This window comes from Mixophyes fleayi, chromosome 2 (assembly GCF_038048845.1).
Source record: "Mixophyes fleayi isolate aMixFle1 chromosome 2, aMixFle1.hap1, whole genome shotgun sequence".
NCBI classification, from domain to species: Eukaryota; Metazoa; Chordata; class Amphibia; order Anura; family Limnodynastidae; genus Mixophyes; species Mixophyes fleayi.
In genome coordinates, this window is record NC_134403.1 from 70,535,132 (window position 1) to 70,548,677 (window position 13,546).

Consider the following 13,546-nt stretch of genomic DNA (forward strand, 5'->3'; position numbering starts at 1 on the left):
ATGGCATCCAGTTGTTCATGCCCAACACATACCCGATCTTACAGTGGTCAGAAATCGGAATGCAATATTATTGCCTACCTACCCGTATTATTATTTCTAGTTGTAATGTGGTGTCTATGCACTTTTTTCCTATTTTCCTATGTGCAATTCTCCATGTTAAAGCAACTTTCCAAACGTACTGTCATTTCACTGTCCATTTGACTCTCACATTGTAGAAAACAAAGGAGCTGTGTGTTATTTATGTATCTGTCCTGAAGGTCTTGTACACACAGTGCTTTCCTTGTGCCCGTGGTATGTTGGCCGTGAGCTGTGTTCAGCTTGGTGAATGCAACTCAACCTGCGCTACCAATAAGGTTCAATGGACCCTATGAAGAACATGTCGACAGTGCAGACGAGTGTCCACAGTGAATGCTAGACTACTGTCTTGCGTCTATGAGGCATTCTGCATTCATGATGTACAGTTAATTACATTGATTTCATACACATGTACTTATAGACCAAACACTGCTTCTCAAGCTGTGCCTGGCCTCACATTGAACATCTAAGTTTACATGTCAACCAAGCAGGTGTAAAAGTATAGGCTGTTTGCACTATGAACAGTATGTGGCTCTTCTAAGTAAGGGCATGCCTCCAGGTTTTCCCATTCAAAAACTTGCAAGAAATCATTTTGTTTCTGCAGATTTGTGAACGAATAGTGCAAATGCTAAAACAAAGGACTGACGAAAACACAACTTTCCTGACAAAGTGCAGTCCTGTCCTGAGAACCGTTTTCCACATTCTGGCCCAGGAGAAAAGATGAACAGAAAGCCAACGTGATGAGCCACTGATTGATCAACATGTTAAAATAACCCCCAAAACATCCCCAACAGACTAGAACAAAATGCAGTCTGAGTGACATATTTGATTTTCTCTATTTCCTAGGTTGATATGTGAGGCAAATATCATATTCAACATTATGTCAAAACGTATATTTATTTAGGCGATCTTGGACCCACTAAGCAAGTTTGTAAACAGATTCATCTCCTGGCACATAAAAACTCATTATCACCTGTCAGCTCATTAAATGTTATGGCTCTTGTGTAGGAATGACAGCCCAGATGCACAAAGTAACAGACAGAGGCCAACAGATGTTCCGGTACATCCAGAGACTATCTAGCATTCTAAATGTGTCACTGACCATTTGCTGCATTCGCAAAAGCCTGTTTCATTAGTGCACATGATTAATATGGAAACACGTTACATTTACAAGTGAAGCACACTCTCCAATTATTACCAGGTGTCTGGATACAGCGGCAGTGGTGGAGAGTGGATCAAAGTGTTAAGACAGCAACATCTTGCATTCATTAATGTGTTGTTTGTTTGTTTTTTAATTTCTTTATTTTGGTTGATCAAATATATTACAATAACTTGTATAGGTAAGATTGGACAGTCAATAGCAAACAGTAAATATGAGGGAATTATAACAAAATTGAACCCGAAAAGAAAAATAACAGAACAGCAGAGAACCAGACTGCAAACACTTATGACCATATCTTTAGAAGCAAGGGAATTTTAGGAGTGACAGCGGTAGGGCTTAAGTGAGCAGGGGGTAGGGGGTAATGGTTCAGGAGTAGTAAGAAGTGGAGCTCTGTGTCCTAGCCACTTAGTGGTATATTTACTAAACTGCGTGTTTGAAAAAGTGGATGTTGCCTATAGCAACCAATCAGATTCTAGCTGTCATTTATTTAGTACATTCTGCAAAATGACAGCTAGAATCTGATTGGTTGCTGTAGGCAACATCTCCACTTTTTTAAACCCGCAGTTTAGTAAATATACCCTTAGAGTCTTGTAATTGGTAAGGTACCGCTAAGTGCTGAGTAAAGAGAGAAAGTGTCCTTTTGAACCCTATGAGAAAGTCTTAACATTGGGATTCTTCACACCACACATTGGTCTGCTCTCTTTGAACAACCATGGAGCCCGTACTTGATTAAACGCATGGCCTCTGTCAGTTGGTTATTTTCTCCATGGCTGTTATATGCCAAATTTATTTTTTAAGTGCGGAGATGGACGGTGGGTTTGTGGTCTTCCAATTTTTAGCTAACAGGCCAATAACTGCTGTTAGAATGTGTGCAACCAGCATACAAGATCATTTGTTGATGTCTTGGGGAGATAACAGAGTAAGAATACCTAAGGGACCTTAGCCACCGATGCCTCAAAAAGCCTGCTCAAGAGTCCATGAACTTTATCCCAAGAGGGAGTTATTACAGGGCAAGACGACCATGTATGGCCCAGTTACTCTAGCACTCAAATGGAACAGAGGGAAACATTTTGTTGAGCCTTGATGGGGTATACCACCAATAATACACATTATAGGAAGCTTTCTTGATCTTAGGAGCTTTGACAATTCCCAGTCTTATTTCCTCCCAGGCGTCCTCATCCATTGGAGGGTCAAGATCTGCTTCCCATTCTGCTTCATGGTAATTCTGCAAAGGGATTACGGCTTCAAACAGAATACCATAAATATGGGAGATCATGCCCCTGAATGGTGTCTGCAGATACTCTCAAATGGGGTGAGATATTGGAGAGTGCGGATTGGAGGTAAGCAGTACAGGAAGTGATGAATTTGGAAGAACTCGAATGGGCACATTACTTGGGTGTGTTAATGCCTAGTTTTATTAAAAAAATATTGTATTTAATTTATTTTTTAAATGATCCTCTAGCATGTGTTGTATATGTCTATTAAAGAATGTTCTCAGTTTAAATTTAGAATATATATTCCTTAGTTTATCGGATTAGTGTAATTCAGATCACATCTGACCAGTACATTATTCAGTGACCCCTGGATGGATCTATAACTGCATCCTTCCTAGTATACAGGATCTAATTAAAAACTTGGCGTATATTAGAGTTTATGGAGATGTCAGAGAACGTTATGGTCACAGAAAATCCTCTAAGATTGTAACAATATAATGAAATGTAAGCTCAAGTGAGCAGGGAATTCTCAGATTGTGGCCCAAGTTACAGATGTAGAAATGGTTAAGCCACATCCTATTGATAAACTTGCATACAGTTATTACTGTTTTTGCTGAAAACCCCACAGAGAGCAGTTTGTATTACAAATTTTCTAGGCTGTTGTGCCTGAGCAAGCAATTACATCTGTTGGCGGGGGTGAGTATCTGTCAAACTGCAGGGGGACTTATGCCTGGATCTCCCATGGATCGGATGCTACTATTTGGTTGACAGTAGGGTTAGCATTAAAAGATAGCTTTCAGGTGGAGTTACCTTTTAAGTTATGTTAAAATACAGGACTGTAAAATATGAATTAAAGCAGCAATCCCATGACAAGGTGGTATCATTTACTATGGCAGACTATAAGAAAAAGCTTTGTAATTACCATTTTTCTTTGGTTTGTTCCTGCAGACCGCTATTAATGATGTATAATTAGTTTCCACACTGTCATGTAACTACAATGGCAATCATTTGGGACATGATGTAGTGAGCAGAGAGTCTTTGGAATGCCCCTCTGAGCTCTGTCTACACTGTGCACTATAAAATCCTTCCCCTCCTTCTCCCCCCATCTGCCATAGCATGACTTTCTCTGAGCTGTGTGAGTGTGTGTGACTGGCAGCCATACTTGTACAGTTTAGAAAAATCAAATACATGCACGTACTTAACTTGCTTTTTAAAGGGAAATAAAACTTCTTTGTAGGATTGCTGTTTTTAAAATATTTGAATAATACTCATTGAACAAGCAATTCTTCACAATCAGCCTAATTCACTTAATCAGTTTGCACCTGTATATGGAACACAAACGTAATATTTTAAATTGACGCAAACATGATCTGACTGATCCTGTTGTATTTAGAAGTGCGTTTTCATAATGGGTGACTTTCAGAGGAGAGGTCAGGCTGGGCTAACAAACCTAGCTCCAGTTTACAAAAATGCTGAAAAGCCCATTAAAAGTCAGGTTTAATAACTAATAAAGTATGAAAAGACCTGGTTCTAATATAAGCCAGAAATTCACCCATGCTTTCTGCCACTGAAAAACAGTACAATCACTCATAGTATAGTACAAAAAGAACATTTAATAAATATAGTTAAAACTGCATCTAAAAAAATCAGGTTACTATAATAAAAAAAATCAGTTTCAGGTCAGTTACCAAAGTCTGCAGCGACAATTTGTCATGATCTGTACGACAGCTAAGCTACACTACCATGATTGCAGGATCACCAGAGTTCCTGGATTAGTTGCTGCCGACTGGAAGATTGCCACCACCAAACTTGATTTTTTTGTAATTTGTATATGGTTTTTCAGCTTTTGGTATCTTTGCCTATGTTGACATCTTTTAAAATGAGCTATATATTTGTGTTTTAAGCTCCAGAGATTAGTTGTGTCCTTTTATTCTCCACCCTATGTTTATACTCTTCTTTTCATCTCTTTAGCTTTGATTCCATTATCCTTAATGTGTATGGAACAATATCCTACCATGCTGCATGCAGGGAAAAATCAATAGTAAGACATTTGAAGCTAACCATAATACCTTTATACTCCAGCAGAACATGCATATACTATTTATAGAGTAAACTATGGAAGCAATGTACACAAACTTAGCATCTCAATAAGCAGCCATTACTCTATGACCTTGTGCACTGATATAACATATACACCCTATCAGAGAGAGTAGATGCTTCAGGATGGCTCACAGTGACTACTTGTTATACCTGTGTTTAACCTGCACTACCGTAAAACCGGGATGAAGTTGTGTTTGTCATTGTCCAGGTTGGGATTGGAGCAGGTAGACTGGCTTCACGTCTCTTTATAATTACAGAAGCACAGCTGCTGAGTACGCTGGTGGTTAGCCAAGCTGAGGAGAGACACGTGCAGCTGTGTCCATTACAGTAAATGTTTCTGCTCCCCAGTGAGCAATATTCATCAGAGCCTTTAGATGGCCAAATAACTGCCGTTGACTTGGCCACTGTGACATTTTCAGCACTGCAGGTTTATTTTGTTATGGTGGGTGGGAGACTAAAAAAGTGACATTTTTTTTTTTTAGGAAAACATGAATTCTAATGTGTTCAGGTTTGTTATATAACCACCAGCCTGCATCGTGTTGCTGTCTTCCAGTCCAAACTCTTACGAAGCTCATCCTTCTGCTAATAAGCTATATTTACCCACTTACACTACACACAATACACAGCGACTTCCTACACACCGAGCACTGCTACCACTCATAACGGGGACATCAGTGACAGGTTACTATGCAGAGAGCACAGCCAGACGTCCCGATCTATAAAGTATAGAGGGGGTGGAGGGATCAGTGAGACCAATACCCTAAACATTATATTTCTTCAGTTTCTGAACAGTGAAATCCCATCATTGTTTCCAATACAAAAGTAACTTATTCCTCAAGTACCAGGGGATGCAGAGGGTAGCACTGGTCCTTCTGCCCCATCCTAAAATCTGGATGATGAGATGTAGGGGGAACAGACAGAGGTGTAAATGGTGCAGAGAACAGTAAATCTAAAGGACTGAACAGCAACAATAGACACAGCGTCACAGAGAGAAAAATCTGTGAATGGTAAGATAAAAATAACATAGCAAGATATAACAAGATAGCCTGGTAAAGTGATGCTTGGAAATACAATCAATAGATTCCATTACGGCTCTCACAACTGCAAAAGCTTTCTAAGAAAAAAAACCTTAATAATAATAAAAAGGTGGAAAAAAAGTGTTCACTCACCCAAAATCATGACTTCAGCCTGCCGGGTCTGGCACACACAGGACGCTTTCCTCTGATCTTGTGAGGAGGGGCTGCTCTCCTTTCAGCCCCCTTTTTCTTTCAGGCAGTTGTGAAGCACTCTGTCCCCTCTCTTCTCCAGGCAGCAATTGGAAAAGCCTTTTAGCAGCACAGAAAAGGGAGAGGAAATGTTAGGGCTCTGACAGATTGTGCGACAGGCAAGCCTGGGAGGGGGGATAAGGAAGAAAAGGATTGCAGATTTCTAGCAAGGGTGACAGGATGGAGAGGATGATGCCCTTAAAACAATCCTGACAGGCACGGCTACAGTCCAGCAGTGTGGATGGAATTATCCTGGAGACTTTTATAGAAATCCAAGAAAGTTGTGTGTTTTTCCTATTTGTAAACTGCAAAGACGGCTGCAGAACTAGGAAAGGCAGCTGCAGGACTAAGGCAGATTAAAGAGTTTTGGACACTTGCAGAAGCCAACTCCTCATCCCTTCCTGCACATGGGGAATGTCTCTGGCAAAACCCCAAATAAGGTTCACCCCAGTACCTCTGTCTGTATTCAGGACACACAAGGAAACTCCCAAAAGAGACGAGGGAAAGTATCTGAGGATATGCACTCTCTGTAATACCTCTTGTATCCCGCAGTTCTGCACTGTGCCAGGTGAGGGGCGGGGCTATGTGTCACCTGTACTTGCTTTCCATTGGTCGAGATGTTTGGCTAAAGGGAGGTAAGGGTGGAGAGATTGCAAGCTATAGATTTAACCCTGTGTCTACTGATTTACCTGGCACTGGGATCCATGAACTCTGGTCCATCTAAATGTATTTGTAGTAGCTCCTTTTAGAGAATTTTTATCCAGATCACAAAAATCTGAGGTGACTTCTAATAACTTTAATAAGTTACAGGAGGGGGCTGTACTATTGCTTATAATACACAGAGTTTTCCCAAATGAGCACTGAAGGGATGACCTCAGAACTCATTATCTGTACTAATATTTACTGACAGTTACTGGAGTTTTTACATACAGCACATTAACATACTGTATATGAATGAATTTGCGTAATACTCAAAGAGCAGCAAGAATACTGGGAAAGGTTTTCAACTCTGATAGTTACTTTTCCAACTCCTCTTTTGTCAAGAATGGGGGAAGTTTGAGTAGCATACACAGAGCTGCTATGGGTACTCATCATCCTCATCATCAATATTTCTTTATATAGCGCCAGCAGATTCCGTAGCGCTTTACAATACAATTAGTCCTATCCATAGCATACAAAAGGGAGTGACGTGAACATTACAAACTCCCAGCGCAAACCTGACAAAAACAAAGTATTAGGTCAATGGGTTTAATTCAATAATTTCATTCATTTGCTGAACAAACACTTTAAGTTTGCTTTTCTCCACTGCGTATAGTATATTACAGGTAGAACTGGTTGTAGATGTGCAGGTCCTCTGTCTCCTATGTCCAGGTGCATAAAGTTTCTCTTTATTTACTCCACATATTCTCCTTTCCTTTTCCCCATGACCTACTATATATAGTTCTTTCCCACTCGTCTCCCTGTCTCTTCCTATGTCTGTCTCACTGCATCCCTCTATAGTAACAATCATTCCCTTATTTAAAATTTTTCATTGTTCTTCTGTAAGTTTGTTTTTTCTATTTTCCATTAAAAAACCCTCAGTGCTCTTTCACAGAAGTGCTCAGTCCAGCTGTACACCCACATAAAGTTATACTGGCTGCTTTAGATTCCAGCCTCTTCTTCCAGGACATCTCCTAGTCCATCCATACGGCTTACTGAGCTTTTCTATCACACACACCTCTCAGCACGACACATCCATAACTATCTCTAAACATCCTCTTGTGTCCACATTCCTTACACACCTGTGTTTTTCCTGCCCCTATATTCCAGTGATAGCTCCCATCTTTCTCATACATATCCCTGTCTCTCTCCAGCAGGCTCTGTGTGCATCCCAGTCTTTCTCCAGCCTCCCATTCAGTCAGTGCACCATTTCCCCTCCCCCAAGTGAGTCAGTGACAAGTGCCCAGAATACTAAACGTATGATATGCTCAGCAGAACTGGAGCCTATAGGTCATGCACTAGTACCTGAGAGATGCCGCTGAACAGGGAGGGGGCGCTATCCATTATATCCATCTTTTCCCATCAGCAATACTTTCCTTAATGTGGGAGTTCTGTCCTCACATTCACACTTTGTGGTCTGCCCTTACTTCTAGCCAATTCATTTTATAATCATTTCCTGTTTATGAACTTCTGTATTGTCAATGTGTATATAGTCTCTAATTTCAGGGTACAGTCCAACTGTTACATATTTATCCTTGGAAATGTTTGGGGATGCAGAAATTTCGTACCTCAGTTATCCGAGCCATTTTTAAGACTTTGATATAAATCGGTTTCGGCCTCTTTCCTGTGAACACATTTATTTTTAAATACTAGGGTTCTGATTGTGAGTTAAATGTAATAATTTGACTCTTGCGAATGTACATTTACGTTTCCGAGGCTGTATTGTGAGTAGCATGTATCTGGTATCTTAAGATAGTATTAAATCTAGTGTATACATATGACCTACTCAAAAAATGATACGCTAAGCTCAAAATTCAGGAGTCAGTTATGAGCATGCACATTGTAGCCAATTTTACGCAAATTTTTTCATGCGCAAATGGACTTACTTGAAATATTAAATCAAGTCCCAATTGTAAAGCGCTACAGAATTTGCTGGCTCTATATAAATAAATAAATGATGATGATATTGATGATGATGAAGGTCCCAAATATAAATATATATATTTTCTACAGGACAGGGACAGTGTTCTATTAATACCTAATATGAACTGAATGCATCTACAATGTTACAAAGTCATAAATATAGACATACATTATAAAATGTGTTTTCTCTGAATTTTATGCTCAGTATATGCAAAAAATGTGAAGGGCCTGATTATTATCATTAGGGAGAGCAAATCAAAAAAAGAAGTAACTTGCATCTGGGCTAAACCATGTTGCATTGGAGGTGGAGGTAAATTTAAAATGTGGGGACAGATTTATAGTTGGGGTAGGGCATGTCCTAGATCAACTTTACATTTCAATGTAAAAATAAAGCATGAAAAAACAGCCAGTATTTCCCTTACATGCAAAATATTAAATTAATTTGTACCCCTTGAATTGTAACATAGTTTGTCCAGGAGAAAACATTCTTCTTTTTTTTTAACTTCCTCTCCTTAATGACTCAGGCCCGAAGTGTTTAAAACTGCTGTACATTGTAAAATTCTGGACTTACTCTGTCTAGTACATTAATACCATAGTTTTACAGCTGATAAAATAAGTACAGCCCTCAGGATTATATACAAAACATTCACAAAAATGACCATTGCTAAAGAAACTGAAAATTACAAATCTAAACTGTTCTTCTTGTGACCCAAAACGTTTCTTTAAAATACACACCCTAGAGAAATCCAAATGATGATAAAAATATAAAATTAATTTTTGGGTAAAAAAAAAATTAAACTTACAAGAATCATTAATAGATAGCGGAATATGTAACACAAACCTATAGACCAAATTAGAAATTCACAAAATATATATCAACATTCTAACTGTAGTAGAAGCCTGCACAGTGCATTCTACTGACCTGGGCTCCTGAGAGTGGAACAGACAGGCCACTCGAATTCACTTTGATGGCAGTGAAAGGGTTAAAGGATACCTTCACCACCGGCAGGTACATGTCTGCCATGAACATAGACAATGTTGTTTGTTGTATTGTTTAACATGTAGCCTAAAAATAATATCTTAAATGAAAAAGTTTAGATACTGAATCTCAATTGCTTGTGTAGATCATAGCTATAGTACAGAGCTTAGGTGCTGTCAGTGATACAATATATAACAGAAAGAGGGTGCTTAACTGAATGATGAGCAGTCGGCCATACAAATATTAAGGTCGTCCTTAATCATAATCATCTACACCTCTTAAATCTGCTCTATGATAAATGTATTAGTTTATATATTTTACAATCTCAGTGACCCCCGCAGCAGGGGCCCAGGGGCTGCTCCATGCAGCGTTTTCCCGTTTTCCCCTGGGGTTGTTTGTTTGTTCTCAGAGCCCTGGCACAAACCTGGTCTGTGTGACGTTGTAGTGGATGGGGGGGAGGGGGGGGAAGAGGGTACAAGATCATTCAAGTGCCGCAATAACTTCTAATTGGTCATTCTGCCAAAATGATTAATGAAGTGGATTTTCCGGCTCTGTATTACAGAACCAGTGGAGACCCTGGAGAAATGGCACCAGGAGCAGCCCCAAGGCTCCTGCTAGGGGGATCTGCAAGGTATTAAAATATATGTAGTAGATGCTAGAGCAGCTTTAAAGAGTATCAGTCACCAGTATGCCTCTGATGCCGTTGTGTCACTTTACAACATTGTGGTTTGTACATTATGTAGTAATCAAAGTCCCCATGTGACCCAGTTCATCCAGGAGGCAGCATTACGTTTAGTGCACTGCTTACTACTATGATCTCTCCCTTTTCCTCCAGGCCACACAGCAGGATTCTGTGATAGCTCCACTTGTAAGGCGAGCTGGGCTGTCAAAGTATTGAGCTCACTGCTGGGCTGGCTTCCTCTATTCCTCACATCTCTGCTGCTAACTAGAGATGCTCAAACTTGTTACAAATTGGTTCTTGAAACAGATCTACTTGAAATGTAAAAAAAATACTATAAAATGTGGCCATTTAAACATGAACATGCTTAAACATAATCAAATTGTCTCTAACATCGTCAAAACCATTCTCATCATCAAACCTATATAGTTCATTCATCTGTGGACTGTGATATGACTCACAAACTTGATCTTCGAGTTAGAACTTCGAATTCCGTTTAGCAGTTATAAAATACACACCATGATAGTCGGAACAAGAATTAATTTCAGTATTTTCAAGATCATCAAACAGGGCTAGTTCGATTGTGTTTCAAACAGACCTGAATAGTTTGAGCATCTTTGCTGCTAACACAGTTCTTAATTCTGTTTCGTAAGCAATCAGGGTCATGGAACAAGGGAGAACCTGTTGGGTGGAAAAACAAGAGCAGAGTCCAATTTAGCCACACATTTAAGCATCCCTGGGGCCTGTTAGTGCAGTTGAAACAAGACAGCACACACAGGGGGAATTCAATTGCTCGCGTTACTGTAAAAAGTAACGTGGCCTGCGCACTATTACCGATATTACAGTAATAGTGCTCGTAATTACCGCAAATACAGTAATTTCAACGCCATATTTTTGCTCGCCGCTCAGGGAGTCGCGAGCAAATAGCCGGCGTTGAAATTACTGTATTCACGGTAATACACTTACCGTGGCGGTAATCTGGGGGGAATTGAATTCCCCCCACAGACTGAGGGTTGTTATCTTCAAACTACATTTACCAGCATGTCGATAATGATTTCATCGGTTTAGGATCATTATGGGGTATTGTGGTTGTCCTAAGACGACAGATGATTTTGGGTCAATGACCCATTACTGCCTGAAATATCACAGCATGTGTAGTCAGGATTCTTCATGTAACAGAGGACAGACAATACAGGTACATGCATGTATGCTCACTTCAGTCCTCACAACAAGATATCTTTTCAATAAGCACTTGATTTCTGTAGATACTAGATTACTTAAAAAAAAAAAAAAAAAAAAAGCTGCAGATGTGGGAATCTCTTTTAATTACTTGAGACTGACTTCCTGGGACTGCCTATTAAATGTTGTGCAGAAAGCCTTCTATTGTGTGTGCATGCCTCTTAGTTTTGTGAGACCACTCTCCAATAATTGGGTCTGCATTGTATGTGATAAAATACCCAGTGGGCTGTGTCTTAAACTGACCGCACTATAATAAGGTTACAGTTAAACTAGGTTCGTCTAGCAACAATTTACTTGCTCTGAACCATTCAGAATTCCTTTAGCAAGAAATATTTATCAAACAGCCTCAACATGGAAAGATACAATGGAAAATATTGTGTAAAACATGGGTTCACAACCTTTTTTAACTAGATGACTGTGAATCAGATTTACAACCATTTCTTTCAGTTGTTAATAATATACTTGTTTTTGCTTAAACAGGTTGTCCGCATTCAGATTACTTGAACTGGCTGGCATATGACATACTGCACTTATATTATGATTCTGGTATCCTTCTGTGTGTTTTGTAAAAGCAAGTTTGTAATTTATTTGTTTATTTTTATTGCCCCTGGATAGCATAGTTGCTATTTATTTAGCAAAAGCTGAAGGAGGTCATATAGAAACCAGAAAGATATTCATCTGAAAGTGGAAAACCCCTATAATTCTTTAGGGGTCTATTTAAGAAGCGGTGAATAGTTACAATAGAGTGTGTATCCAGCAAAGGGCTCTTTCACCACTTTTTGCTATTTAAGAAAGGTTAACACACAGGAACTGGGTGGACTTTGGGGCAGGGGGCATCTGACCCCTGGATCAGTCTCTTAGGGGGCTACCTTGGGCATGTTGACTTTGCTACCTGCATTTTTTTTTTTTTCAATTTAAAATGTTCTGAGTCTTCTGATCCAACTCACACCCCCTGGCTACGATTTGCCAGCCCCTGTTAACATCAGAGAAATCAGAGATTTCTCCCCATACAATGGAATCCAGCTGAAGCCTCTCCAGTGTCGCTGGATCCCTCTCATCTGAAAGCGCTATGCGTATTACGCAGTATTGCTTCCATCAGCATTAGGCTGCTGCTTAATACAAATAATCATGGATGATGGTGGGTATCTTCCATGGGGCTCCCAAAGCAGCCTGAGCATGGTAAGGTACAGGATGTATACTGATTGTCACCGCAGGTTATTATTAAATAGACTATTCAAAAACTGAGAAACAGAAGAATTCTGATATTAGAGGCACTAACCGTTTATAACCAGTACTAAAACAATATTCATTCTGATATTATGTCATTTGAAAGCAAAAACTTCATTTATTTTTACATCTTAAAATCAAGTTCACATCTTTTATTAGACCATTAATATAGTAATAAACTCTCCTCAGCAAAATATAATAAGAATTATAGGTGATCAAAGATTAGAAATCTGCATAGATAGGATTAAAAGTGGGTGAAAAAGAATATATCACCCTATAGGTCCTTATAGCTCTTTGTATTACTCAGATGTATACAGTATATATTCTACCATATTAGAATGTTATTATTCCATATTTCATCTCATCATTGAGATCAGAGTGGGGGTGTGATTACAAGAATTATAATTAATCTATATAATAAGTATAATATTTGATTTTTAAATGGGATATTATTTATGTGAACTGATTCCTTCATGCTCACATATATCACCACCAATAAGCTGCCTTACACTGACTATAAATAAACCGTTATTGGTTTGTGATTTCTTGACATGCTGACCTATTATTTTCCAGATGATTATTTCTCTTAAAGAACAACATGTGGGCTTCACCATCTATAGTGGTGAAATTATCCTACTGATATCAGTGTTTGATTCTCAGGTGTCATTTATTCTTTGATGGAATTCCATCTCCTATAGGAAAATAGCACTTTCTCGTATAGGGATTCGTTATAATTAAGCACCCCTCCCATTTAGATCAATCCCTATATGATAAGCAGTAAATCTGTGTTAGCGATGTATCAGTATGCTTGGTCTGCGATGTTATTCATTTATACTGTTCACTTGATTGTACCAAACTTTTTTGCACCCTCTGCAAGTGGTGCTTCAGTCTTTGAGTGTACATATAAAATGTATAAAATGATTCCCTCTTCCTCTGATTCATTCAGAAAATTGAAGTTGTTACATTAAGCAGTGTGATTAGTTT

The 13,546-nt window shown here is 39.0% G+C and overlaps 1 protein-coding gene across 2 annotated transcripts in view; it reads right to left on the minus strand.

The window, feature by feature from the left end:
• The window catches only part of ZNF385A (zinc finger protein 385A), a 271,869-nt gene that overhangs the window by 168,778 nt on the left and 89,545 nt on the right, over nt 1-13,546 (minus strand). The window contains exon 2 of one of the 2 annotated variants that reach the window (XM_075199238.1): nt 5,721-5,876. In XM_075199238.1, coding sequence (XP_075055339.1) covers nt 5,721-5,730 — 10 coding nt within the window. In that variant the 5' untranslated portion in view covers nt 5,731-5,876. Of the gene's footprint in view, nt 1-5,720; nt 5,995-13,546 lie in introns of those variants that run through there. The other variant, XM_075199237.1, reaches the window with a different exon arrangement.